Source organism: Limulus polyphemus, unplaced genomic scaffold, assembly GCF_000517525.1.
Source record: "Limulus polyphemus unplaced genomic scaffold, Limulus_polyphemus-2.1.2 Scaffold1073, whole genome shotgun sequence".
NCBI lineage: Eukaryota > Metazoa > Arthropoda > Merostomata > Xiphosura > Limulidae > Limulus > Limulus polyphemus.
In genome coordinates, this window is record NW_013666683.1 from 3,242 (window position 1) to 30,933 (window position 27,692).

The 27,692-nt window shown below is 32.1% G+C and overlaps 1 protein-coding gene across 1 annotated transcript; it reads left to right on the top strand.

Moving 5' to 3' along the window:
* Window positions 1–288: 288 nt before the first annotated feature.
* On the top strand, window positions 289–27,076 carry LOC106461997 (neural-cadherin-like; the record flags this gene model as incomplete). The annotated part of the gene is made up of 19 exons (XM_013921864.2): window positions 289–613; window positions 1,134–1,364; window positions 3,427–3,686; window positions 4,541–4,800; window positions 5,140–5,273; window positions 6,580–6,828; window positions 8,195–8,404; window positions 11,616–11,906; window positions 12,102–12,349; window positions 12,987–13,264; window positions 14,483–14,831; window positions 16,178–16,420; window positions 17,657–17,837; window positions 18,370–18,536; window positions 19,395–19,698; window positions 20,922–21,102; window positions 22,352–22,593; window positions 23,157–23,402; window positions 24,052–27,076. Coding segments are annotated over 19 exons (4,677 nt in total), but the record flags the coding sequence as incomplete, so codon positions are not given.
* Window positions 27,077–27,692: the final 616 nt, after the last annotated feature.

Sequence of the window (27,692 nt, forward strand, 5' to 3'; positions counted from 1 at the left end):
GGTGGGACGGGGATGCGAATCCGCCGACCCGCAGATTGCGAGTTGAGCATCCTAACCACCTGGCCATGCCGGCCTTAGTGAAGGTAACTCATGTTTCAGCAACAAATGCCTGTGTTCTATGGTTGATATGGTTCAACAACAAATGCCTTCCCCTGTTTCAGAATCTTCAAGAACTTACTGCTGTAGTGTCTTCCATCAACTTAAGTGCTTAGCTTTACGTTGCGCATTCTTAAGATGCCTAATTTGAAAAACAATACAAATAGTTGATATAAGATTGTGTTTCCATAGGTGACAGCCACGGATGGCGATCGAGACCGCCCGCAAGCCATAGTGTACTTTCTGACGGGTCAAGGAATCGAAGACGATAACCCAGCCCAGAACAAATTTACAATCAACAGCTCGACTGGAGAGATCTACGTCCTTAAACCGTTAGACCGTGATCGGCCGCATGGCCGTTCACATTGGCGGTTTACTGTCTTCGCAGAAGATGAGGGAGGGAATGGGCTGGTTGGTTATGCAGATGTGCTTGTGAATCTCAAAGATATTAACGATAACGCTCCCTTCTTTCCATCATCTATCTATGTTGGCAATGTAACGGAGGATGGACCAGCAGGTAAGATAACCTAGAACTTAACAAACAGTTATAAAATAGAAAACTAGAGTTTTAAAAATAAAAACCCATTTTATCGAATAATTAAGAAAGGTAAGGTTAATTGTTGGACCCGGTGTGGCCTTTTAGTTAACATGTTGGATTGTGAATCATAGTATCCAAGGATAAGGATTGAACTATGATATGTCGCTGAACACGCTTCTCTCTCTTTTAACTGTGGGGTGTTATAAGTGTGACAGTCAATCCCAGTATTTGGTTAAAAGTAACCATATAGGTGCGGAGGGTGCTTTTAACTAACTGTCATTCCTTGGGTAAGCAGTTCTAAATTAGGAATGGCTAAATACCTGAATATTTAGTTTATGTTGTCACTTAAGGTACTATTCAAGTTTAAAATGTTAAGTATACCAAAAAAAGAAATTGTCAGAATGATAAGATATTGAGTTTTAATTGAACTAAATTATTGTATCACTTGCCACCATTTTCAGTGACACACTCTAAGGGGACACTTTATTTATATTTGAAGGTATGACTGTAATGACCATGACAGCTACAGACTATGATGATGCAGAGGAAGGTGAAAATGCAAGATTAACTTATTCCATCGAACAGAATCCTGTCAATGAAAATGGAGAACTGATCTTTATGATCGACAAGGACACAGGGGTTATTTCCACAGCAGTGTGCTGTCTTGACAGGGAGACAAACCCAGAGTATACTATCAAAGTCGTTGCTACAGATGGAGGAAGGCTTTCGGGTAAGATGGAGTGAATGAATATTTATTATATATGTTGTCTCCCACACTTTACCTAAGCTATATTTCTATTGTTTATTACATTGTACCCAGCCTACTTATCACTTAATGTCAATTAATTTATGCTTTGTCTTTCGCAACTCGAACTTTTAGATTACAAAAGAATAGCCCTATAAGCATGCTTTCGCTAGAGAAAGATAACTGATTTTTGGACTGTGTTGTGATGTTATAATGTTTTTGTTGTTATTAAGATGCTTACAAATGATCTTTTTCTCATACTAACAGTCCCAAATCTACAATAAAACAAAACAAAAAATCAGTCTAAACACAGAGAACGTGTCATTCACATTTCAGCTGAATGACCATCTTCTCATAAGATAAGCAGCCAATCTTCGTTTTTCATTTCAAGTTAAATAACATACTTATTTCATTTTATTATAACAGGTAAGAAGTGCCACTAGGCACCAGTTTCTCTCGACATTACACTTAACCAGAAATCTACCAGAAACTGGATCTAGGATTTTTTTTTTTAAGTGGAGATTGTTTTTCTACAAAATCACAGAACCTTTTGAAAAAAGTACACTTTCTTTATGAGATTTAAGGGTACCTTTGATTAATAATATTTTAATAATAAACAGGTAGTTTATTGTATAACTTTGTGTTGAAGCAGCAACAAGAACAGAGGATAGTTTATTGTGTAACTTTGTGTTGAAGCAACAACAAGAACAGAGGATAGTTTATTGTGTAACTTTGTGTTGAAGTAACAACAAGAACAGCAGGTAGTTTATTGTGTAACTTTGTGTTGAAGCAACAACAAGAACAGAGGATAGTTTATTGTGTAACTTTGTGTTGAAGTAACAACAAGAACAGCAGGTAGTTTATTGTGTGACTTTGTGTTGAAGCAGCAATAAGAACAGCAGATAGTTTATTGTGTAGCTTTGTGTTGAAGCAACAACAAAAACACTGCTATCTTAGAAAAAGTGTATTAGTAGCAACAGATTCATTAGATGGAAATCAAAGTTTAATGATGACTAAATGTATGCCAGCAACAGAAACAAACTTTGACACTTGCAAAATGACAACGGACATTGAATACTTGAATGTTTGGAAATATTCATATTTCCTCATCAAGTTATATTAAAAAAGGTAAAATATTAGATAGAAAGATTTCGACACTTGTCAATTTCTGTTATTTCTTAAAGAAAAATTAAATTACAAAGTAAAAAAATTGAGTAAATTAAAAGTAAGTTATGTTGTAATTAAGAGCGAATTTTGAATAGATGAATTCCATTTTAATTAACAGATTAACAGTTCATTATTTGATGATCCAGATTAGATGATTTTGAAATTTTTAATCCAGAACGGGATCATTACTGTTTTCACTGTGAGTGAAGGTTATGGAGTCTGAAGGATTTGACATATGTTTTCCTGTTTTGCATGATACTCCAATGTGTTTGCAAGTGTAATTGGCATGTTGTTTTGCCAATGTAAGTGTCATTACAGCCACCACCTGTATAATTTATACACAATTCGAAATCAAATAGGAATAGGTAATCAGTCATTAGACCTGAACAAATTTTGAATCCTTTAATTTGTTGAATCAGTCTTGTTTTTGTTTTGTGTGTTTGTTTTTTATAATTTTTTCAGTTTTTTATTTTTTTTACCACTGACTTGTTATTCATAATAATATTTTTATCACAAGGTTTTTTTTTGTTGATTGACAAGTCATTTTTGTATGTTGCACACTTATTTAAGAAACAGTTACTAGTACTGTTTCAAACTTCAGTCATCACCCCCTGGTTGCTCAGTGAAGAGTCTGAGGGTTTATAATGCTAAATATTGGGTTTCAGTATCTGCGATGGGAAGAGCACAGATAGTCAGCCAATTGTGTAGCTGTGTGCTTAACAACAAACAAATTTGAGTATATGAAATATTTTATAGGAGCAAAGAGAATAATGAAAACTTAAGTGAGGGTGATACATTTTTATTAGTTCATCTAGCTGTTTTAAAGTTTTTCCAAATGGGATGCATTTATTCAAAAGAATTATCTTTTTCTCTACCACAGGAACAGGTACAGCTACTATTAAAGTGAAGGACATCAATGATATGCCCCCAAGGTTTACCAAAAGTGTTTGGAATGTGGAGGTAGACGAGACTGATGGAGATAATATTCCCCAGGAGTCTATTCTTGTTGTGTCAGTTAACGATAAAGATCTATTGGAAACTAATCGTTTCAGTTATGAAGTTCTTGAAACTGCTTTTGGTGCTGATAAATTTACAATGCTCACTAATCCTGATGGAACTGGCTCTCTGAAAATAACCAAGGTACTTAAACGTATCTCATTTAGCTACAACAAATGCATGGCTATGATATTAAGATAGTTTATTAGTAGCATGTGTATATATATACACTTATATAAGTTACAGTTTAATAATAATAAAAATATATAATAGGAGCCATTGTGTTTTTTGTGGTTGCAGATTCTATTATTTCATTACAGACAATTTTTACATGGCCATCTTGAGAGAGTTGACTATTGTAAACATGTTTTTTTTTTTTGTAAAACATTTACTTCAGACACTGGAGAACATTTTATTATGATTATTCAATAAGTATGTACAGTAAAATGTCAGTTTTCTGAAGAAGCTAATTTTCTTTTGGAATTAATAATGAACAAATTCTGATAATAAAGATAGAAAAAAACAACCTTTACACTCCAGATAAATATAAGAGAACTTTTATTTTGACAGACTTCAGGGCTAGTACAGTTTGCTTTTCCTGTATTGGTATTACTGACTGCCACCTGATGATGAGAAACTTGATACAGTTAGTTAAAACTATGCAGAGTTTCAACATCTTTTCCTTCATACATTTTGTTTTATGGTGTTTTATTTTTTGATGAATAATTTTGGAATACTATGTGTGTGTATATATATATGTTTATATATCTGTATATACGTGTGTGTGTGCTTTTTCTATTACATATGACAAAATAAATCTTTTTTATGGTTTTAAAGCTTCTTGCTTTAGCCATGTATGGTCTTTAAATCAAACCTTTAAAATGATTTTTTACTAAATTATATTCTCAAATTTGTTTTATCACACATTTCTCATTAATGTATATTCCTTTTAAAGAAGACATTTTAATAACTACAATCACATTTTGTACCTTTTATAGCCTCTTGACTTTGAAGATATTAATCAGAGATTTGGCTTCAACATAACCATTCAAGTTAGTGATGATGGTGGCCAGTCATTAGATCCACGACACATAGATCGAGCTCAAATACAGGTGCGCATCCGAGATATTAATGACAATCCACCAAAATTTTTAAAGGCCAATATACATGAGGTCATCCCAGAGGATGCAGAAATTGGCAGGGGTGTAACAAAGTTTACAGCTGTAGACCCTGAAAAAGCAGGCACATCCAAAGTCAGGTACAGTATTCTAAATAATGACATTATTATTTAATTTGTGTTTCAAAAATTGTACACTTTTAGGTACTTTTGCATATATTGTTTTTATATTTAAAGTTATTGTAAAAAAATATCTATGAGTAGAAAGATAATTTTTTTTTGTCTATAATTGCTAACGATTCAGCCAGTGATTCTGATTAGGCTTATCTTTTAAGCATGAGATTAAGGCAGCATATAAATTTTTCTTTGACATTTTAAATTCCTATTTATGGTCATACTAGTAAACAGAAATATTTAAATTTGTTTGAATGAGTTTTGATTTTGTTCTGGAGTTATCTTATAACTGGTCTGTTTTTATAGTTATGCTATTGAACGAGCATCAGATAGGAGGAGACAGTTCAGCATCGACCAACAAGGAGAAGTTCGAGTACAGAGACAGTTGGATCGAGAAGATATCCCACGGTATGAAATTAAGGTGTTGGCAATAGATGATGGTAAGAAATGATACAGTTTACATTACATATATATATATATCAAATCTAATTTTCCTGTATTTGTATGTAGTATATATATGTATAAGTCAGGTATATGACTTCTTAAAACATGTTGTTGGTATGGGAAGTTGACTGTTTTATTTTAATAATTAAACAAATAAATGACCTGATACATGAGTCAGAGTAAATGTAAGAGTTGGAATACTTTACTTAATTAATAACAAATGGATGTACATTTTTAATTATTTGATTTATGCAACATTAAAATGAACAGTGTACTATTTTACTATAATAATGTTGCAGCTAGGTGTTTTTTTAATTTAATTAGCTTACTCTGCATCAAATCCATTGTATCTGATTACAGCAATTTTCTGGGTTTGGAAGCTGAAACCACTTTGTGAATTTTTGTAATGATGATATCAGTCTTTAGAATGAGTTCTTAATACAGAGTATTCCTTTTGTAATGCCACTAGGCAGTTTAAGTCCATTAGTGTAACTCTAGGAATACTGTTACTGGCTGAATCCTCTCTAAAACAGTAGTTAAGGAATTACTATGAACCTGGTATCTTCTTTTAGTTTTGCTATAAAAAAAAAGAACACTTTTAAACTCCAGGAAGAAACTTTAGAGACAATATACATTTCTCAAATAATTCTGTTAGTTTTAGAAGAACTTCTAAAATGATTAATGAAATGCATCCTAAGGAGATGACACACAAAATAAGAAAGAAACTTAAGTGCTTGGACTAGTTTTAGTGTAGAGGTGTGAGAAAAATGTATTATATTGCTACTTTTTGTATTATTGTTTCTGATACAGTTACATGGATTAATTCTTACTTGTTAAAACATTAACACTTGGTTCTAAAGTTGTGCTTCTGTTGTCTAAAACTGTATATTTGCTCTAAATTATCTTATTTTTTTATTCTTATGTGATTGTATCTCATAAAGCTTAAGTCAAATAATTTTACATATTTTTTGATAGTGGTTGAAGCCAAATAATTCCACTTGGCTGATAGTCAAATGTAGCAATGAGTATATGAATTATGATTATAATTGATAGCAATACCACAATACTGTTCTCATAAATGTGTACTAAGTATGATAACTTTAGTTAACATGGCCAGTACCATAAGCCTTAGTTGCATAATTTCATCAAAATATACTGAAACTACTATAAGTGGTTATTGTAAAAACTGTTAACAAAATTCATGTGTTTAAAAGTTTACATCATTGTTCTCAAATGTCATCTTATTTTAATTTTCTTACTTTTTTTTCTTATAAGTTGATAAAAAAAAGTATGTGTTCCCAGGAACTCCTGCTCTCACTGCTACTGCCACACTTACAGTAACCGTAGATGACGTAAATGACAATGCTCCAAGGTTTCTTAAAGATTACCGCCCAGTCGTCTATGAAAACAAACCACCACAAAAAGTTGTAGAAATCAGAGCAACAGATGATGATGATAGATCAAAAAATAATGGCCCACCTTTTACATTTCGCATGGACTTCAATGCCCCACCTTCAATAAAAAGCTTCTTTGAAGTTGAAAATGATGCCGGTAAGTAACAGAATTAACCATGTGCTGTATGATACTAGAATATACTATATTATAAAAATCAAAGAACATGGCCACATGGTAAAATGTTGGCATAAAGTAGGAACATTTTTGGACAGATTCTAAAAAAATGTTTTGTATTTCCTTTATAGCGAAAGTGTTAGGAGCAATCTGTGTAGTTACTACATGTTTGTAATGAAGTGAGATAACATAACTTTTAAGAAAAGAAAAAACTCACATGGACATTTTCTTTAATACTTCATTTCTTATTGTATTTCCAGTATCATGTACTTTATAATTTGAATACGTTTTTGAGACACAATAATTAATGAGCTGTTAGTCTTTATCCATGTGAAACCATTTCATTTCAAAATGATGTCATTTCTGGGTTTTGCTAAATAGTCTTTTGATCATTATAATTTAATTCGACCATACCTTTGTGGTGCCAGTCGTGGCTTCATTAGTGTTCTCAGACTGTGAACCTGAAGGTTTATGGTTTGCATCTTGTTGCACTATAGAAATGTGCTCTACTCTTTGGGAAGGAAGATGTGCTATAAGAGTAGTTATCAAATCCTATTATTCAATCAGATGTTAGTAGCCCAACAGTTGACTGTGGATGCTGTTGAACATCTGTTCCATCTCTATTTGCCATAGTCTTTCAGTTCAAAATTAGGGATGCCTATACACAGATAATCCTTGTGTAGCTTTGCACAAATATTCTAAACACAAATCACCGCTTCATAGTTAAAGCACATGATATGTTTCAATTTTTATGCAAACCTGTAGGGAAGAAAACGTATACAAGGATAAAAATAGTAGTATGTAAAATATAAGGTTTTATGACAAATAAATATTTATGGGTACAGTTATCTTTATCTGATTTTATATTTATTTCACTGTGTTCTAGCTATAGCTGTATTTAATTAATAAAACTAAGTGAAGATAAAAATGAAGACATTCACTTTTTTATTAATTTTACCTAAAAATCTAACCTACTTTGAATTGCTTTTAGTCTTAAAAAAACAGCTTTTTTAGGGGAAGAAAAGATTGATTATTTATTTCATTCTAATAAAAATTGTTTGTAAATCTTAGATTTTGTAAAGTTTGAAAAAAATCTGTTCATGAACTTTTAACTAGATAGTATTAAACACATATATGTACAGTTAGAAATGAACCCTGGTTTTAACCACCCTCAATAACTCTATGCAAATTGGTTACTGTTGATGATATAAAAAGAGGCTAAATGTCTGATAGAAGTAACTGTAAGTAGATTGAAATCAGATACATCATTGTATACATCAGAAATATTCTGCTCTATATTTGCCAACAGCCATATATTTAACAAATATATTTCTTTTACATTTTACAGATGGTGCTGATGGAGATGGGATGGCAATAGTAAGGTCTAAAATTGAATTTGATCGAGAAGAGAAGAAGGAATACCACGTACCCATCCTAATTAAGGACAGTGGAGCTATTTCAATGACTGGCACTAGCACATTGACTGTGATAATTGGTGATGAAAATGACAATCTTATGCTTCCAGATCAGAAAGACATTTTTGTCTATACATTTAAAGGTATGTCTTCACTCTTGTTAAACGTATAGTAACTGGGCTATAATGTTTAAAGTTCATAATGTTTCTATCACTTGCATCACTGTCTCACATTTCAGCCTATTGTAACAGGCAGATTGTCTGCTAGGGTGTTCTTGATATGTCATCAGTTACTAGGCCATGTTTAGAGATGAAACTTTGAAATGAGGTGTGTGTGTTTCTCTGAGCTTTGGATAAAGTACAAAATAACAAAAAGCCAATTATGATGTGTTATCACTCTAAAAATATGTAAGTAGTGGAAAGTTAAGCATTGCAATTTTCACAGATTAGAAAGTAGCCTATGCAATGTGGAATTCTAGCTTTGGGTGAGAGGAGGTAAGACTGTTTCGGGAGTTAACATTTTCTTACACTGAAAATGTATTTCAGATACGTATTTACCTCCTCTCACCCACTTCCCACCCTTCCTCCCCACTGATATGCCAGTGTTTCTGATTTGTACCTGCCAGTTCTCGAAAGTTACTCTAGAATAGTAGAGGGAGCTAGCTGCACTAGTATAGAGGGTACAGTATAATTGGTGGAAGGTATACACATAATCAGCACATGTTCTGAAATGTTTTGAAACTGATGGGGTATAAGAGATTGGTGCACTGTTAGCAAATAATTTTAGCAATGCTTAGAGAGCAGTCCAGGATCGAGACAGCTTGGAGTGAGAGTAGGTAAGTACCTATTGGAAATATGTTTTCAGTACAAGAAAATTTTAATTTTCACAGTCAGTTTCTATCCTCACTATGGATCCACAAGCCTTTCCAACAGGTTATGGGAGATTGACTCTGAGATATGAGGCTTCTTATGGTGGACCAGTGAGGTCAGCTAGATTTGAATCGGCTGTGAGGAGGGTTCTGCAAGTATTTGTTATTGGGATTACAGGATTTGATAAAAATCAGTCATACACTTTGTTTCAATGCTCTGCTCACAATGAACTGATGGGGAATTAATGTGTATGAGTACAGGAAGCCATTTATTTATAAAACCAAGTGAATAGGAATAAAAGAGGATCTGGTTGCTTCTAAAAATTTTATGCTATGTATGCCAGAGGCAACTCACAGTCCACATAATATCCTCTAACATCCCCCATCTTCCCAAGAAAAACATGCTTGCCTTATGATGCTTGAAAAGCACCCTTTTTGCCAATAAGTTCCTTTCTTTTTAAAGTCCCTTGCACATTACTGCCCACTGGCCTTTTTGAAAGTTCTAATATGATTTTGGCCTTGATGGAACCAGTGCAACTTCAATACTGATGTAGAGAAGGGTAAGTTGGCTTTGGAATATGAGAAAACCGTGGAAGATTTTTTCGTGAAGAGGTCGAGTTTGTATCTTTGCTGTTGCAAGAAGTGAAGCAGAGGCCAGGAGAATAGTCCTTTTTCCACCTGGCTGAGTTGTTTCACGTCATACAGCAGGGTGAGATTTTTGAGTACTGCTCAATGTTCAAGTTGTTTGCCAGCACTATTATTGCTGACATAGTCTCACATATGCTGATGGCTATTAAAGTCCCTGGCAAATATTGCTTGATGCTTTATATCAGTGAGTACTGGGATGGCCATAATACTCATGGAATGTATACATTGGTGATCTTCAGGTCATGGACTTTGATGGAAATGAAGAAAGGGTCATTGTTTGAATAGCTTCAGCATTCTATGTGAGGTTCCTCTTGATGTAAGTAGCTATATCATATTTCTTGTGACCTCTTCTTACAACAACACAATATCCAAGTATGTGGCTTCTATGGTCTGAATGCATTTCTAAGTGGGCCTCTTGCAAGAGGGCAATGTCCATGTTGTTGTTGTGGAATTATTTCAAAAGTAAGTTACCCTTTGCTTTAGATAAGCCTTCAACATTGAATTGATAAGACTTTCGTTTCTGGTCTGATTTTTCTCCTTTGTGGGCTTTTATCTGATACTAACTTGCCATTCTGATCAGGAGGTTGTTTAGCAATGTTCAGTTTCTTTCTTGATAAAATTAGTTGGTAGGTTTATCAGGAAAAAACTTGCACTGAAAAGAGGACCATAGAAAGGTTAATATTACCATCCTTACAATGTTTTATTCATTCAATACCAGATGTCTCTTTAAATAGCTCAAGTTAGCAACGTTCATACAAAGAAATAGAAGAGATGCATCAATACACTTTTTACTGAAAGTCCTGATAACCAATATTTGCATCTGGCTACTGATCAATAACCATAATATTTTCAAAATTAATTAAATCTTTTCCATGCCAATATAAATTTGAACATTGCCAAAAACAAGAAAAAGTTGATATTTTCCAAATTAATTAATATATTTTCCACTACCTGTATCCATGGTAGTCAAACTCATTGATACAGATATTTGCTGATGATGGCACTATTGATACCAATAATGATACCAACTTAATAATGGATATTATATATATCTGATTTTTAGACCTGAATGTACATCACAACATTTCCTTTATACATTTACAGGTATAATACCACCACTGAAATCGTCTAATGTTGTACTATCACCTGATAAGGATACTAAGTTAATAATTGGTGGTTAGTAAATCCTAAAAACAGAATATTGATAAAAAAAAATCATGTAAAGCACTATCACTACTTTATATTAGCATTAATTCTACAGGTTCTGTGATGAAAACAAAATTTCTTTCTCAGTAACCAGTGTAGTATCTACACAACTGCTTTTCAAATGTTAAAGTCACAATTGCAAAAACGTAGGTAGTATAACTGAAAGTGACTCATAGAGATAAACAAGCTTAGGACTAGTAATTATGGTCAATAAATATCAAAGATAAAAGCTTTCAAAATGATTTTACAAAGAGAATCATGGAGTACTGTTGGTTATTTACAAAGGAACAGGGGCTCAGACTCTTGTTCCTAGAATCTTGATTTTTAAAAAAGGGTGCATATTTTTGTACACCCGTAGAAACTTGATGGATTTATTTGCATGAATTTCATTTAAAATGAAGTGTATAGAAGCTAAAAAAAACACATTAATATATTTTCTAGTATTTTACCACAAGTCTTTTGTTCAAAACTCTAGAATAATATATTTGAGGCTTTGACCCCGTGGATCAGTGCCTACAGCGACAAAACAAATGGATATATTTCAACATTAATGATCATTTCTGTTAGTTCTAAGTACAACTATAAGGTTGAATAATCTGAATTTTTCTGATATGTCCATGTTTAAACTTTAGGGCAAGCTTCCAGGACTCCCATTGGCCGTGTACATGTTAGTGATTTGGATGACTGGGATCTACTTGATAAGGTCTTTGCTTGGGATAATAATGTACCACATCCCAAGTTTGAATTGGATCCAGAAACTGGAACTATTATTATGAAAGAAGTGACACCTGGTGGCAAATATTCTCTTTCATTTGATATATTCGATCGTCAACACACAAAATCAGTTTCTGCCACAGTAGATGTAACAGTACAAGAAATTCCAGAAGAAGCCATCTACAATTCTGGATCTATCAGAATCCTTGGTAAGTGTGAGACCTAGCTTTTGGAAGTTTATTTTTTAAATATGGTTAAACATTGTAACATAAAAAAAAGAACCTTAACTGTTCTTATCCTAAATATTAATAAAAACTTCTTGTATTTTTCATCCTTCTTTTTCAGTATTTTCCTAATAAGCATCAAAAATACTCAACAACTAATAACTCTCAAACATTCTTTAGGAACTTCTGCTGAGGACTTTGTGCGTGTTTTGGATTGGAAGAGCCAAGTAGTGAAAAAGAGCAAGTTTGACAAGTTCAGAGACACGTTGGCGAGAATCTTAAAAATAGATCGCAGAAACATCAACATTTTTACTGTGTATCCGAAACAGGAACGGCCTCCTATAGCAGACTTAAGGTTTGCTGCTCATGGTTCTCCATACTACAAGGCCAGTATGTTGAATGGAGCAGTAGACTTAAACAGAGAACTGGTAACTTAAAACTTTTCCAGTATTCTATAAGAATCCAGTGTCACATTATTTGAAATTTTAATCATGTCTAGTGTTTCTAAGTTTATTTAAATCAAGATATTCTGTATGTATATAAATATAGTTGGATGCAAATTTTTGTCATATGAAATTAGTAAGAATTTGGTGAAATTATTTTATATTGATTTTTATTTGCTATTTATTTAGGCTTTGCCTATGAACAGCTAATTAATGTTTTGTCATGTACATAAAGAATTAAACTAAAATTAGATATTAAAGTATATATATATTGAAACATTTCTGTGCTGATGTTAGTTTCTGATTTATGTAGTGCCTTATCTAATAAAGAAGGTTTTATTTGTCCTATGGGTTTTAGTATAACCTGACAAATTATATCAAGTTTTATTTTTTAATCCTAATTATTATTAAAGACAAATTCTTTAGTAACTTTACATAATTTAGTCGTGAACTTTTGGATGCTTTGTAATTTTTATTTCCAGGTTGAAAAATCAGTAGATATAAATATTACAGTAGGAAATGATGAGTACTTTGCAACTTTTTATTTCCAGGTTGAAAAATCGATAGATATAAATATTACAGTAGGAAATGATGAGTACTTTGCAACTTTTTTTTTTTCCAGATTGAACAATCAGTAGGTATAAACATTATCATGGTAGGAATTGATGAGTGTTTATATGAAAATGTTAACTGTGAAGGTAGCTGCACCAACAAACTTGTGGTCGAGAAGCACCCAGTCATCGTAAATGCCAACAAAACTGCATTTGTTGGAATCAATAGTTGGGTGAAACCTCAATGTGCATGTGGAGCTCGAGAGTTCTCAGAGCCTGAAACTTGTCAAAAGCATCCTCCAACTTGTCTTAATGGTGGAAGGTGTGAAGTCATTGGAAGTGGCATAAAGTGAGTAGATTTTATTCATAGTTTTCATCTAACAATTTTCTCAAAAATGTAAAAATTGGCATTTTCGAGTATTCTAAATTTTTAAAAAAAATACCTCGAACAGAGCCTAGGATTATTGATAACAGCTTCTAGTATACTTTAATATTTTTAAAGGCCAGATCTCAGAAAGAAGCTAGAATACTATGCAAAGAACATATTTTTTTAAATTTAATATTTGTCATTCTCAGAATTGGTGATGAAAGTTTCTTTTTTTCACATTTGAGTCACAGGTGGCCTCATGGTAGAGGTTTGTATTTTGAAGCCGGTGAGGTGGGTTTGAATCCATGTAGTACCAAAAAAATATTTTTAGCACTTGAAGCATTTTAAGAGTGACAATGTGGATAGTGGCTGATAGGTTGCTGCTGACTAGCTGCCTTCCCTTTGGTCAGCAGATAGACTTAGTAGCTTTACCATAATTTCAAGTACTTTCATTTCAAACAGTTGTTTATCAGCTTAAGAAATCTGCATTTTCTATTGTAAATCTATCTAGTATGATAACTGGAAACAAATTGTTGGTGAAAGTATTAAAAATTGCATTAGTTTTTAATTGTATGAAGGTGCTGTACACCTGTCCACTAAGTGTAACCCATACGAAAAGGTTCCTATTTTTTGTGTATGGCTTGTAATGGTCAGCTATGAAGTGGTTCCTTCTTCCTGTGCATACCTTGTTCTGGTACAATAAAGTACCATTAAATATGTTCTTTGTACCTCACAGACCAAACATAGCTTCTGGAATAATGACAACAGCAACATTTGGTATACCTGACTTATCTGAACTATATACAGCTACAAACATACATTTGTGATCCTTGATATGTGCATTGTTGTCTAATAATTATTTGAAGGTAAAGACAACAATGAAATACTTCATCAATACAGTCCTTTTCTTGAATATATATATACATATATATATACATATTGTAGTTTCATTTTCACTGTAAAATTCTGCCAGTTATTTGGTTCAACTGATATGATAAACCTAACACTGATAAAAACAATGGACTTAATGAGATTGACATAGTACTGACTTCAATATCTGTATCTGTGTTGTTGTTTTTTATTTCACTTGAACATTAAATTTAAACACACTGATGTATATGAAGGAAAACAGATAGAGGGGGCATATGCGTAGATGTAATTGAGATGTACGATGTTATAACTTGAGTTTTAATATCATAGATGTCATTGCCCACAAGGATTCAAAGGTCCACAGTGTCAGCAAACAACTCGTTTTTTCAATGGAAATGGATGGGCTTGGTTCCCTCCACTGGAACAGTGTGAAAATTCTCACCTCAGTATAGAGTTTGTGACTAAGTCAGAAAATGGGTTACTTCTCTACAACGGACCTATTTCTGAACCCGACACTGAAGAGGAAGGCATTCAAGATTTTGTATCGCTAGAACTTGGGAAAGGAAGACCAAGATTGCTCATCGATTTTGGTTCTGGTACTACAGAGGTTACAGTTAATACAGTAAAGCCCTTAAATGATGGGTCCTGGCACCAACTGGACATATTCTGGGATAGAGAGGTACTAATGTTTTTACTGTATGTGTATTTTTTCCACATGTATTTTGTCACCAATATGAACTATTCAACAGAAGGTGAAACTAAGCAGAAGATTATATTCATTTCCAGAAATGAACAAGCACAATTTTGTGCTTAAAAAACTAGGATCCTTAATTTCAAATATAAATAACACTTTTATTTAACCCTAGTAAACACATTTTTTCTAAACTATTTCTGCAGAAAGGTACTAGTAAGTCCACGATTGTTGATTACAGGACCCCTAATAATGCATGAACCACACACAAAAATTTAAACACATGTACCATTAGTATTGCAGTTAATCATATTAATTGCAGCTGGGGTTCACTGTGTGTTTTACACAGAAAAGTGAATAATTTTATCCAGCTTATTTTGTTAGTTCTTTACACTATGTGCTGTAATGGCTAAAAATACAAAATTGTTCAGTATGAGGTAATATGTGGACCCACTCTGGATGTAAATGATATAAAAACAGATTGAGAGTTAAGATGAGGGTTAAAATGTTACTCAACAGCCTCTAATAACATGGGTAAAGCTGCAATAGTACCTATTTTGCTTTAGGGGAGAGTTAAAGTTTAGTTCCCTAACTATCATTCTGTCTAAAATTTATAACTGAAAAGTACAATTAAAACAGTAAAAAAAAGGCTATTCTTCAATCTCACTTAAAATTTACTAAGTTATCCACTGTTCTTTTTCTTTTTTTATTATGCTTACCATCAGCTACTGAACCTAAATAACAAAACTGTACTGTTTTGTGTTTTGTCGTATGTAATAACTGTTATAAATACGTATTTATATCTTCATGACTTCTGTTCACACACACTGTTTTAGAGTACCAAAAAACTGAAGGGGCTTCAAATGTTGTTAATTATGGGTAAAATAATTACTTGGATAAAGACTTGAGTAAGTACTATAAAAATGTTAAAAAATAAAGTAGAAGTTAACATATTCCATTTTTACGACAATATAAATATAATAGCCAAGTTTGAAATTTAAATGGCCAAAAATTTATGAATGCTAGTATAATAAGCCAGAGTAAAAGATTTAAGAGGGTAAGAGAAAGAAGCAAATAAAATTATGAAAAATTTTTGGAGAAGATCACTCAATTTACACGTAAAAGATATAAATTTGTAAAAAATAGGAGATCTGAAGAACAAAAAAATTATTGAAATCCTCAAGAGGAAAGCTTTACTTGAGGTATTCACTCTTGAGAATTATAAGTTATTAGGTAAAATGCACAGTGCATTTAATTCTAAAAATTTAAACATAAGACCACACTGGTGTACCTTTGGGCAGTAAAACTAGTTTCATTACCTTCTTTTTTCCCAGAATGTGCGCATGATGGTAGACCACTGCATTGATTCTCACCACAAGAACACAGACCCACCAACCACTGACAGATCCAGGTGTGAAGGAACAGGAACAATATCCCCATTTAACGAATTTCTTAATGTGAATGGCCCTTTACAGCTTGGAGGAGTCCACCATAAAATTCTGAACTTTAAATGGAATTACCAGCATATGCGCAGTGGATTTGATGGATGTATTAGAAATGTTATTCACAATAGTATGGTAAGAAACACATTTTAAACTCAGTTTTCTTGTCATTTTGTATCTTTGTAACCCTAATTTTGCCTTTGTTATATTTCTTGCATTTTTTGACTGCTCTTTATAAATACTTAATTTTTATCTACACTTGCATGTCAAATAAGAATGGTATAATTTAGTAACCCACCACCACATCCATAATCATTAGAAAGTTTCAAATAAGGGAACCTTATTATTTATTAATCAATAAATGTTTCAGATGTACAGGTGTGCTTACACTAGCCTGAAAGTTCTATAAAATAGAATATAATGTAAGATAATTATTAAAATGCTTATTTTCTCATTAATTTCTCATGTTGTTTTTATTTTTTTCATAATCTCCATCATATCATTTACCTCCACTGCACCAAAACAGGCCCAAGTTGCCATTCTAGTTGTAAAGATTTGGAGTGAATGAGGGGATCATGCTCCCCTGAACATAGCTTTTCTCTGTAATTTGCTTCTAACTTTGCCCACAAAAACATTTTATTTCCAACACCTATTTTCATTCAATTGTATAGATGTACAGTGTAGTTCTTGGCAGTAAATCAAATTAACTGTAAGGATGTAAGTAACATGAGAATCAATTACTTGAAAGGTGATTTTTCATCTTAAAATGTAATTCAACTTTTGTAAATATATATATATATAAAGATTTAAAATTACTGATAAAAACATATTCCATCTTAGCACTTCAGCATTATAAGTTTGTTAAATTTGCCTTAAGAAATTGTATTTTCACATTAAATTCTTATGTCTTTTTTTTTTCATAATCTTCATCATATCTTTAACCTCCACTGCATCACAACAGGTTCAAATTGCCACTCTAGTTATAAAGATTTGGAGTGAATGAGGGGATCATGCTCCCCTGAATATAGCTTTTTCTCTGTGATTTACTTCATACTTTGCCTACACAAACAGTGAGTCTACAACCCATCCCTAGATCAGCAGTAGGTCAGTGAGCTTATAATGCCAAAAACCCATGGTGGGCACAGTACAGATACTCCATCATGTAGCTTTGCACTTAACAACAATCAAACAGTGAGTCCAAATTATAGACTTTAAAACATAAACAACTTACAGTGACTGACACATAATATCTAGCTTAAAAAATATAATTATTTTACAATTGGTAAATAATTATTTATGAGACAAAACTTAATTAAGAGCAACATGATGTGGGTTATATTAGATTTGTAATTTTGTATAATTGTTTTCTAGTTTTATGACCTGGCTTCTCCTGGAAGCTCAGCTGGAAGCCAGGCTGGATGTTCACCAGCTGATAGGAAATGTTTTGATAACAATATCACATCAAATTGTGAACATGGCTATTGTGAAGCATCATATTATACAGCTTTCTGTATCTGTCACCCTGGATGGCAAGGTCCTCGCTGTGATAAGCGTAAGTTCATATTTGTCGATCAGCCTAATTGCAAAATTCTTGCTGTAGTACATAATAAACTTAAGTGTGCATCCACTTGCCCGACAAGATCCTCTTTATGGTAAATGTTAGTATGAACATGTCCTCTTGCCAGACATAGCCCTGGCCTTGATAAGTGTAAGTACTCATATGTCTCTTAGGTTAACAAGGCTCTCACTATAATGAATATTATTATACATATGTAACCTTAGCTGGCAAGATTTATAATTGTCATGAATGTAAGTATGCATCAATGACATAATTAGAGGGATTTCTAGTGTAATAAACACGAGTTTATAATTCTAGTAGGCATGGTTCTTCATTTACCCAAAAGAAATACCTGCACTTTGTATTAAATTACAGTTTATAAAAATTCAATTATAAATTATCATGATTCTGAAATTATCACTTATTAGTTTTGTTTTGAATCAAATTTAATAAAAACATTAGCTTTGTTTTTAACAAGTATGTAAAAAAGCAAGTTAACAGAAACGTTTTTGTTTGTTTTTTTCAGCAACTCAGTCCAAAATGTTTCAACAAAGCAGTTATATTAAGTATGCCCTTTCCTTTACACCAAACCCATATAAAACAGACATTCAGCTACAGTTCCGAACCAGACAAAAGGATGGTGAGCTTTTCAGAGCTACCAGCAAGCATAGTCGCGAGTATTTTATCCTAGAAGTAAGTATGTTTCTGTATGTTTTAGAATTTCTTTAAAACTATTTTCAGCTCTTGATCTAAAACATTTAAACATGTGTTTCAAAAGTGATTTGTTTTAAATATAAAAACTATACTCTCCTCAGTGAGCTAGTATGTTATATTAATTTGCAAATTTGTAACAATTTATGTTAACTCTGTTAACTAACTTGACTTATTATCTATTTTTCACTGTTTCTAATGCTTTTATAGTAAGCAGTAAAAACGGTTTTTACAGGGATATTTGTGTTTATTAATACCTAATGAATTAAAAGAAAAAGGTCCTTCACACCACAGGATATACTACTAAAAGCACTCTATAGTGTTGTTGACTTAATTAGCTTTTGAAAACTCTGGGTATATTACAGTCTATATATTGAACTTATGTACACATAAGAACTGATTGCAAAGATTCCTAATATGTAGTTTATGTTAGAAATTCTTAATGGTAGAAACGTACATTGTCTCAACTCCTTGCAACCATCATTTTAGGGACTTTATGAGATTGATTGGCCGTATAGATAATTTTTAACGAAATATTTTGAAATAATTGTTACTTTAGAAACATCATTATCTGCTGCTGTTTACAGGTTTGATATAATGAATCATTTCTGTGTAATGTTCACATATATTATTGATAACTGTTTTTTTATGTTTATTTAGGTTTGGTTAGGTTTATTGTTGAAATAGTGTTACACTGTTTTGTTATCTTTATTTAACTATAGTTCTTTGTAGCAAATGTTTATGGAATTTCAAAAACTTATATTTTATATTTAGTGTGATATTTTTTTTATTATGTTTTTTTTTTCAAATTCCACTGTCTGTATGTCTTTTTGTTTCTAGATAAAAGACAAAAAACTTCGACTTCGGTTCAATCTGAATCCCTATAGAACAACAGATGAAAGAGAGATTTGGCTACCCCACGTTATGGTCAGTGATGGTCAATGGCATTCAGTATTAGTCTTGAGACATGGGAGCACAGCCAGTATCACTCTTGATGGTGGAGGTGGACGTCGTTACAATGAGCTGCTAGATTATGAGAAGCAACACCAGGAAATGGAGATTGAAAAACAAAATGTTGTTGCTGGAGGTGATGTTCAATATGTTGGTCCAGGGGTAACTTTAGTGGATAATGACTTCCAGGAAGGTTTGTAATTCCTTAAAATAATCTTTATTTGTTATTTTCTTATTAATGACTAAGCATCTGTTCAAGAGAGTCCTTTAAGTTCTATGGAAATTAGCATATTCTTGGTTCTTCAACTAGATAAAAATGATGATGAAAAATTTCAGTTCCAGTTCTTATTTTGCACTTGAAAACTATTTTCCAAAGTTCCCATGCTTTTTCAGAGACTCATACTCCCACCACTCCTTATAAAGTATGTCACTAATTTTCTGTGAACCCTAATTTCTGTTATAATACAAGGTTTTACATAGCCTAAAATAAATATTGATTAACAGATCATTCAGATTTCAAAGATCTAATGCCCCCTGATGGCTCAGCAGTAAGCATGAGGCTTATAATGCTAAAAACCTGGGTTTGATACACATAGTGGACACAGCACAGATAGCCTTTTGTGTAGACTTCTGTTTAAACATAAATGGAAAGACAACCAGATCCAACATTAAAAAAATACATTTTTCAAAAGAAGAAAACTGGTGAGGTTCAGGTGGATGAGATTATTTGTCTTTGAATCAGTGATTAGACATAACTTTAGGCTTCAACTTCTGTAGCAAAATAACTTATTTTTCATAGAAATCCAAAAATTGTTCACATATTCTGTTCAATTCACACACATGCTTAAAAGAAACCCGGTTTCTAGTGTTGTACATCTGCAAACATACCACTGTGCCACTGGGGGGCTATTATGGATCTAGTATTATTTCAATCCTGGATTAACAATAGTCAGTATTGAAAGTTTATCTAATATCTGTCTGAAATTGTGTTTAATAATTAAATTAGTCATAACCATTATTATCACATCCAACAAATATCAGTCATAGATCTAGCATTATTGGGCACTTATAGACCCAACAAATCTTAATCCAGGATCCAGTGTTGAATTATTGTAGCTTTAGAATGACTTGAATGTACACAGAAATATGGAGTTTAAATACTGCATTGCCCATATTCTACTAGATCATCTGGAAGAAAACTCTCTCTAAATTATGCTTTGAAGTATTTTTTGATCATTTTTTGTAAAATTTGAAAATATATTTTTGCTAGAAAGTGACTAGAATCTGCTAACTCCTGCAATATATGCATATAGTAGGGATTTTGTTTTCCAAGTATGATCGTATTGTTAACAAAAATATTTTGTGGTTTATGAGAAAAGTAATTTATACATTTTCTGAATGCCCTGTACGATTTAGGTTGCATAAGTGATATTCGGTTAAACAAACGTTTCCTGCCCATGGAGAATGGCTCTGAAAATGCTGCAGTAATAGAATGGAACAACTTGATCCATGGATGTCCATCTAACTACCCGTGTAAAGGGGTCATCTGTCCACCTCCCTTCTTCTGTAGAGATATTTGGCTACTTCACGAATGCGGGTTCAGTTCTTTTAATTTACTACATGTCGTCCTGTTACATGTGTCCATCTATTAGTGAAAGTGTTGGTGTTTCAGTAAATGTGAGGGTTAATTTGTGAAAATTAGTTAATTATATAACCCATTAAAATTGCTAGTTTCATATTAAGTTTCTATGAATACAATGTAAAGGAACAATAAGCAGCATTAAAATTCAATATTAGAACTTCCATAACTTAGTAAGTTTGTCATTGTAACTTGTAAATAAGTAAGTAATTGTAAGTACGTAATTCATTGCAATGGAGCTTTGTGTCCATCATCAGTATGTTCAAATATTTTTTGTTTTAGTTGTTTTTTAATGAGCCAATTAGTACCAAAGTTTGAATACTATAGTATTTATGACATGTCTTTCTACATAAATTGTGTAGCTGTTTAGAAGAAAATTTAGTTCTAAGTAACATATTAATAAAAATGTTTTTTTTATCCTATGCTGCATTTGTATGGTCATGGAAAAACTAACACCAAACAACCATTAATTAAATAACATTTGTTGTTTCTTTATCACAAGTGATATTTCAAGGGAGGATGCCCTTCTTCAAGTGAGTGAAAAGTGTATCTTGGCTAAAATGACATTTTAAAATTAAAACACATTTGCATTTAGCTAATGTTGATTTGAGTTAGTTTTTCCAGTTCTTAATCTGTGAATTAATCACACCACAGAAGTTTTAGTGATGAATCAGCTCGTTAACGTTAATCTGGATCTCTAAAAAAGTTTAATGTATTTTATTTTCACTGTATGCATTCAAATCCTCATATCTTCCAGAAGTACAATACATTAGTGATGTACTGTTTCTAATGTTGCTGTCTACTGCAAAGTCAGAAGAAGTTCCATTTTATTGTCTTTTTTTTATCATCATAGAAATCAACTTAAGAGCATGACTATTGTGTGTGTGTAAGCATTATCGAGAATGTTGGTTATTTTTTACTGCAGATGTGAAAGTGTACTACAAACAAACAGAACTTTTCTTCAAAGGATTTATAGATAACATAATGTTTTGGGACAAAATAGGACCTATTGGTCCATCTCAGCTGTCCCATTGCTTGTTCTCATTAAACCTGAAAAGTTATGGTTTCCAAAGGTCAGAATAGATAGTTTTTTCCACATTCCTGCAGAGAACTTTGGCATATTTTCAGTCAGATTACCTTCATGTACCCTTTACTTTTCAAGGCTATTTTGTTGTTGTGTGACATCATTTCTTACTGCATCCTCTAGGTGTCCTGATGGGTTTGTGAAGACCCCAGATGGACAAAACTGCACGGATGCTGATGAATGTTTTTTTGATCCCTGCTTTAATGGTGGAAGATGTGTGGATCTACCAGGTGGAAAAGGTTTCTACTGTTTATGCTCTGATGGATACACTGGTATCGACTGTAAAATACTTGTGGAAGCCAATGCCATTAAACTTAGCATGGGTGCCTTAGCAGCCATTCTGGTCTGCTTGTTGTTTATCTTAGGTGGGTGTTTTCTTTGTATGACAGGTTTTTAAAACAGTCTGTACAAACTTTGTTGTCACTTGTGTGGGATATATCTGTAATTTGAAAAAAGTTAGTTAACTGAACAAGTGTTTCTAATAGTTTAAACTACTAAATGTGTATTTTTTGGTGAAGATTCGTTTTTCGTATTTAAAACTAAAGTGATAAATGATTGCTTTGTCCATTTCAAATCAGAAATCTTATAACTGTTTTAATATGATAGTGTAATAAGTGAAATCGGAATTTAATCTGCAAATGCAAACTTCCATCACAATCTTTACACATTCTGTATATGGGCATTATGTTATGTATTGCTGAAATTTTCTATAAAACAAAATAAACGACTGTGCATATGAACACGGGAAGAGACTTCATTAACATATTTACCTTGTGAACCAGAACCAAAAATTGTAATTTTTTACACATTGACTATAAGGAGGTTAACCTATATCAATGAAAAGGTATTGGAAGCTTTCAGTTTACATAAAAGAGCTAACAGTCAACTAATTTTCGTTTTTAAACCAATGGGAAGTTTCTTCTTTCAGTTTTAGTACTCATCATTGTGGTGTATACCAAGAATCATAAACCAAAAGAAAAAATTAATTCATACATAAGAGATGACACTCGAGAGAATGTCATCACCTATGCTGATGAGGGAGGAGGCGAGGAGGACATGATTGGCTTTAACAGAAATATATTGAAAGTTCCAGTGGATCCCAACATTACACAACCAGATGTCTCTCTTGTTGCTGTGCCTCATATTATCCAACCACAAGAAGATGAAAGAAAAGGTTAATCATCAGGGGTTTTACTAAACATAAGTCATAATTGTTTGTGTTAGTAAAAGCATTTACTTAGAATCAAGACTTACCAGATTAGAAGTAAATTGATTTAGCAACAATATAAAGACTTATTAAGTATTCTCTTAGCTCAATCACTACTTAAATTTTACATATTTTAAAGTTATTTTATTACCTATTCTAGCTTCAAAAATGTTTAATTTTTCTGGTAAGTTTCTATATTTAACTTGGCAGTAATTAAACTACTCTATTCAAAATGGAGAGGAATTTATCACATAAAGAAGTGCTTTATAAGAAAAAATCAGAATAAGAATATATTCAGAAAATATAAATTATAATAAGCTACTAAAAATAATTTTTTTTTAGTTCATTTTTGATTAGATTGAAGATATGCACACTTTGCAGTATATATTGTTGTGGTTGTACTTCATTTACTGTTAACGTGTAATTCTACAGTTCATTTCAAAGAAACTGACGCACAATTTAAATTTTTCTTACAAAAGTATTTTACATTAAAACTATTTAATTACATTCTAAAAACAGTTGTAATATATCAGAAAGTATTTATTAGTTTGTTTGAAGTGTTTTTTAAGTTAGATTGACTGATCCATGTTGTTGTTGTTGTTGTTTTTTTATTTAGATCAACTACCACAAGTTCATTATGGTCAGTATCCCATCTCAGGTGAAGAATTATTATTTGATAGGCTTCGAAAAACAGACAGTGATCCCAGTGCTCCACCTTATGATGATCTTAGGAACTATGCGTACGAAGGAAGTGGCAGTTCTGCTGGCTCATTGAGTTCTCTAGCATCTACTACCGAGGACAATGAGCAAGATTTTGATTATCTCACAGACTGGGGACCACGATTTTCCAAATTAGCTGACATGTATGGACAAGGTGAAAGTGATGAAGAATAATGTCTGTGTTTATAATGCACAAGTTGTCAGTTCGTTTCGGTTACCAATCGATGCCATTTAATAAGTTTTTATGTCATCCTGCCGCTCCAATGTTCATCTGTATGAAGCAGGAAGAAGATCAAGGTGATATAATGTTGATATTGTGTGTCATCTCAGAACTTTTTAGAATAAGGTTTGTTTGTAAGTAGTAAATGTTTTTAAGAAGACAAAGTCTATCTGAAATCTGAGGTTTGATCATACTGCAAATAATTAGGATTATTTTAGGCTTTAGGCAGGCCTTATGTTACTTGAAACTTTATTTATTTCTCAAAGTCTGGCTACAACTCTTCCTAAATGGCTTAATTTAACTGGTACATGTTTATGACAAGTCAGTAAGTATAAATAAATCTTGAGATCTCACAAATCAAGCTCAATATTGAAGCAATTATTTTATTCCTTTGAACTGAAACTTTAACAGCTGAACAAACTTTTTATGTGAATGAAAATTAATGCATTTTATCACAGAAATTGTTATTGTGGAAATAATTTTCTTCTATTTTTGTTAATAGAAGATATCGTAAATTTGTTGCAATGATTCCATCTTCCAAGAGTTAAAAAACCTCTATTCATTGTCCTTATGCATGACAGTCCTAACGGAAGATCTTTGTTCAAAATGTAGTGGAATAAAAAATAAATTTAATGAAATATTAATATTGCTTTCACATTTAATTTTGTATCTTTCACTCACATACGTTAGATACTGTGAGTTTTTTTCAAGTATAATAATAAGGGAAGTGTTTTAAAACAAAAGGAAAAGATAATAATAACAAATAGTTATTGATAACCACCACACTTAAAAAATGTAGTGCACCATTCCAGATGACTATATCCACCTGACACTTGGAGACTATAAAATGATTCAATAAATAAATTCACTGTAGTGACGTATATGAATGAATTGTGAAAATAACACTAGTATAGTTATCAATCATTATAGAAAATAATGATTTTGATAATAATCTTTTGAAAGTGAAACGTGGAATTAATAATTTCAGTTCCTACAAAAGCTATAATTGATTTGTAGGAAGATGTGTGTTTCTCTTAACACAGTATTCTTACACCTTTTTCTAACTATGTTAATTGCCCATGTTAAATATACACATAAATGTAATTAACTAAGGAAGTTAACCCTTTTTGTGCCTAAAAGGCAAATAAGGCACCTTTTTCTTAAGGTGCAAGAATGGGATGCTAATTCATCAGAATTTAACCTCCAGCTACTACCCTCTCCCCCATTATACAGCTGGATAAACTGCAGCACTTGGGGTAAAGCATCTTACCCAAGGAGACAATAATATGGCATGGGTAAGTCTCAAATTCACAACTCTTCAACTAAGGGTTCAAGGCACCAAGCCATGCCACTTCCAGTACACTTAATGTGTGTAATAATGTTCTGCTTTGATGGTTAACATCACCTGCTTTGTTTTATACATTCAGTAAAAAGTTTCTTATTTTGAACATTTGTTTGGTTCGGTGTGGATGGTGGCGAATATGATCAAATCATATCAATGTTTAGCACCTAGAAACACATAATAAGATACCAAAATTTTGTAAGCATTCTTTTGCCAAAATAAAATGATTGGAATAATAGATTTTGGCTTCTTTTATAAAAAGATGTTATTAGTTAAGTTGTGAAATGTTTTCAACATAAATAGCAATTCATAATTTGGTCTATCTTCCGCCACTCATAATAGACACAAAAATGATTTTAATTTAAACATTTTTTTTTTTCATTTATCTAAACTACATCACTTGCAAGAACCAAATATTTGTTAACTAATCACTGATTGATGTATTAGAAATCTCTATTCTTCTTCTTTTTTTTTTATATAGAAATTATTTTTTGATTTTGTGACTTTACAAAATATTTAAAGTAAATTTCTTCTGTTCTATAACTCATTCTCATTAGAATTCGACTTACTAAAGGGTCAGTTACCCCCAAAATTATATGTAAAATGGCATTTGGTGTGGCTCAAGAGACTTCCTATAATGCCTTAGACAAACAGCTCGTTTGTAGCTCTTGCTTCCTTTGCCTTTAAAGAATAAAGTATGCATGCTTTATAGAAATCCCTTGAATGATTTACAGAATTTTGTCACAAACGTTTCTTTTATAACAAAATTTCGAGTACTTAATTTGTTAATTTGGTACAATATTTTCATTCATAATATTTCGTAGATTGTATGACTTTAATTTGTAAGCGTTGTAAATTTTGAAGAATATGTAATTTTAATTTGTAAGAGTTGTATATTTTTAAGATTATGTAACTTGCATTTGTAAGCGTTGTATGTTATCTAACTTTAATTTGTAATTAAGCGTTGTATATTTTCAGATTATATAAGTTAAATTTAAAGGCATTGTACATGTTTCATTTTATGTGGATGGAAAGTTTCCTCTACAAAGTTGTAGATACGAATGGTGAATATATAGAATGGCATAGCATTTGATTTTTACATTCTTCAAATATATATATATATATATATATTCAATTATTTTTTCTTTATTTCTACACTTTATTTGTGTCAAAGTAGGTACTTATTATTGCTTATTTAACAATGCCTGGTTTAGTGTGAACTATAGAATATTTGAAATGTAATTTACCCAAAAGAAAGATATTCCAAAATATCTATAGGGTTTTGAATCTGTTTTACTTCACCATATACTAAGTTAGTAACCTAAATTAATTCAGGTATGTGAATAATGTTATGACATACAGTGGACCAACTGTTTAATGATTGTGTGTGTATATATACACAATATTACAAAATGCTCTTTTGTATTCTACTAGTTTTTAACTTTAATTTGCAATGTCTTACTACTAGAGGGCGCTTTGAAACCACTTTTGTCACTGGCTTAACGAATTGAGGCAGATGCTTTCTCGACTTTTTCATAAACCCCAATCGAGATTTGTAAACGTTTTGGTTGGTAATGATAACACTTTACTTGAGTATTTTTCTGTGCTTAAAATACCAAAATTATGACCGACAGTGATAAGTTTACAGAACTTCAAATAGTCAGTGCTGAAATGGATGTCTTAATTGTCAACCCCCTCACACACACACTCGATGAAAGAAAAGTTTTTGTTATATCGCAAAAAGCTATCTGCTTCGTGACAAACACGGGGATCGAACGCCGGAGTTTTGGCGTTATAAATCCTTAAGCTTAACCTGGGCCACTGGGGGACTTTTGATAAAATGTTATTTATGATATTATTAGGTAGTCTTCTTCAACAGGGTTAGAACACAGTCATATAGTGTTAAACTTAATAGCTACAAGCTAACATTTGCTTATTATACGTAGTTTTACAAGCGTGTGTATATGTTTTAGGA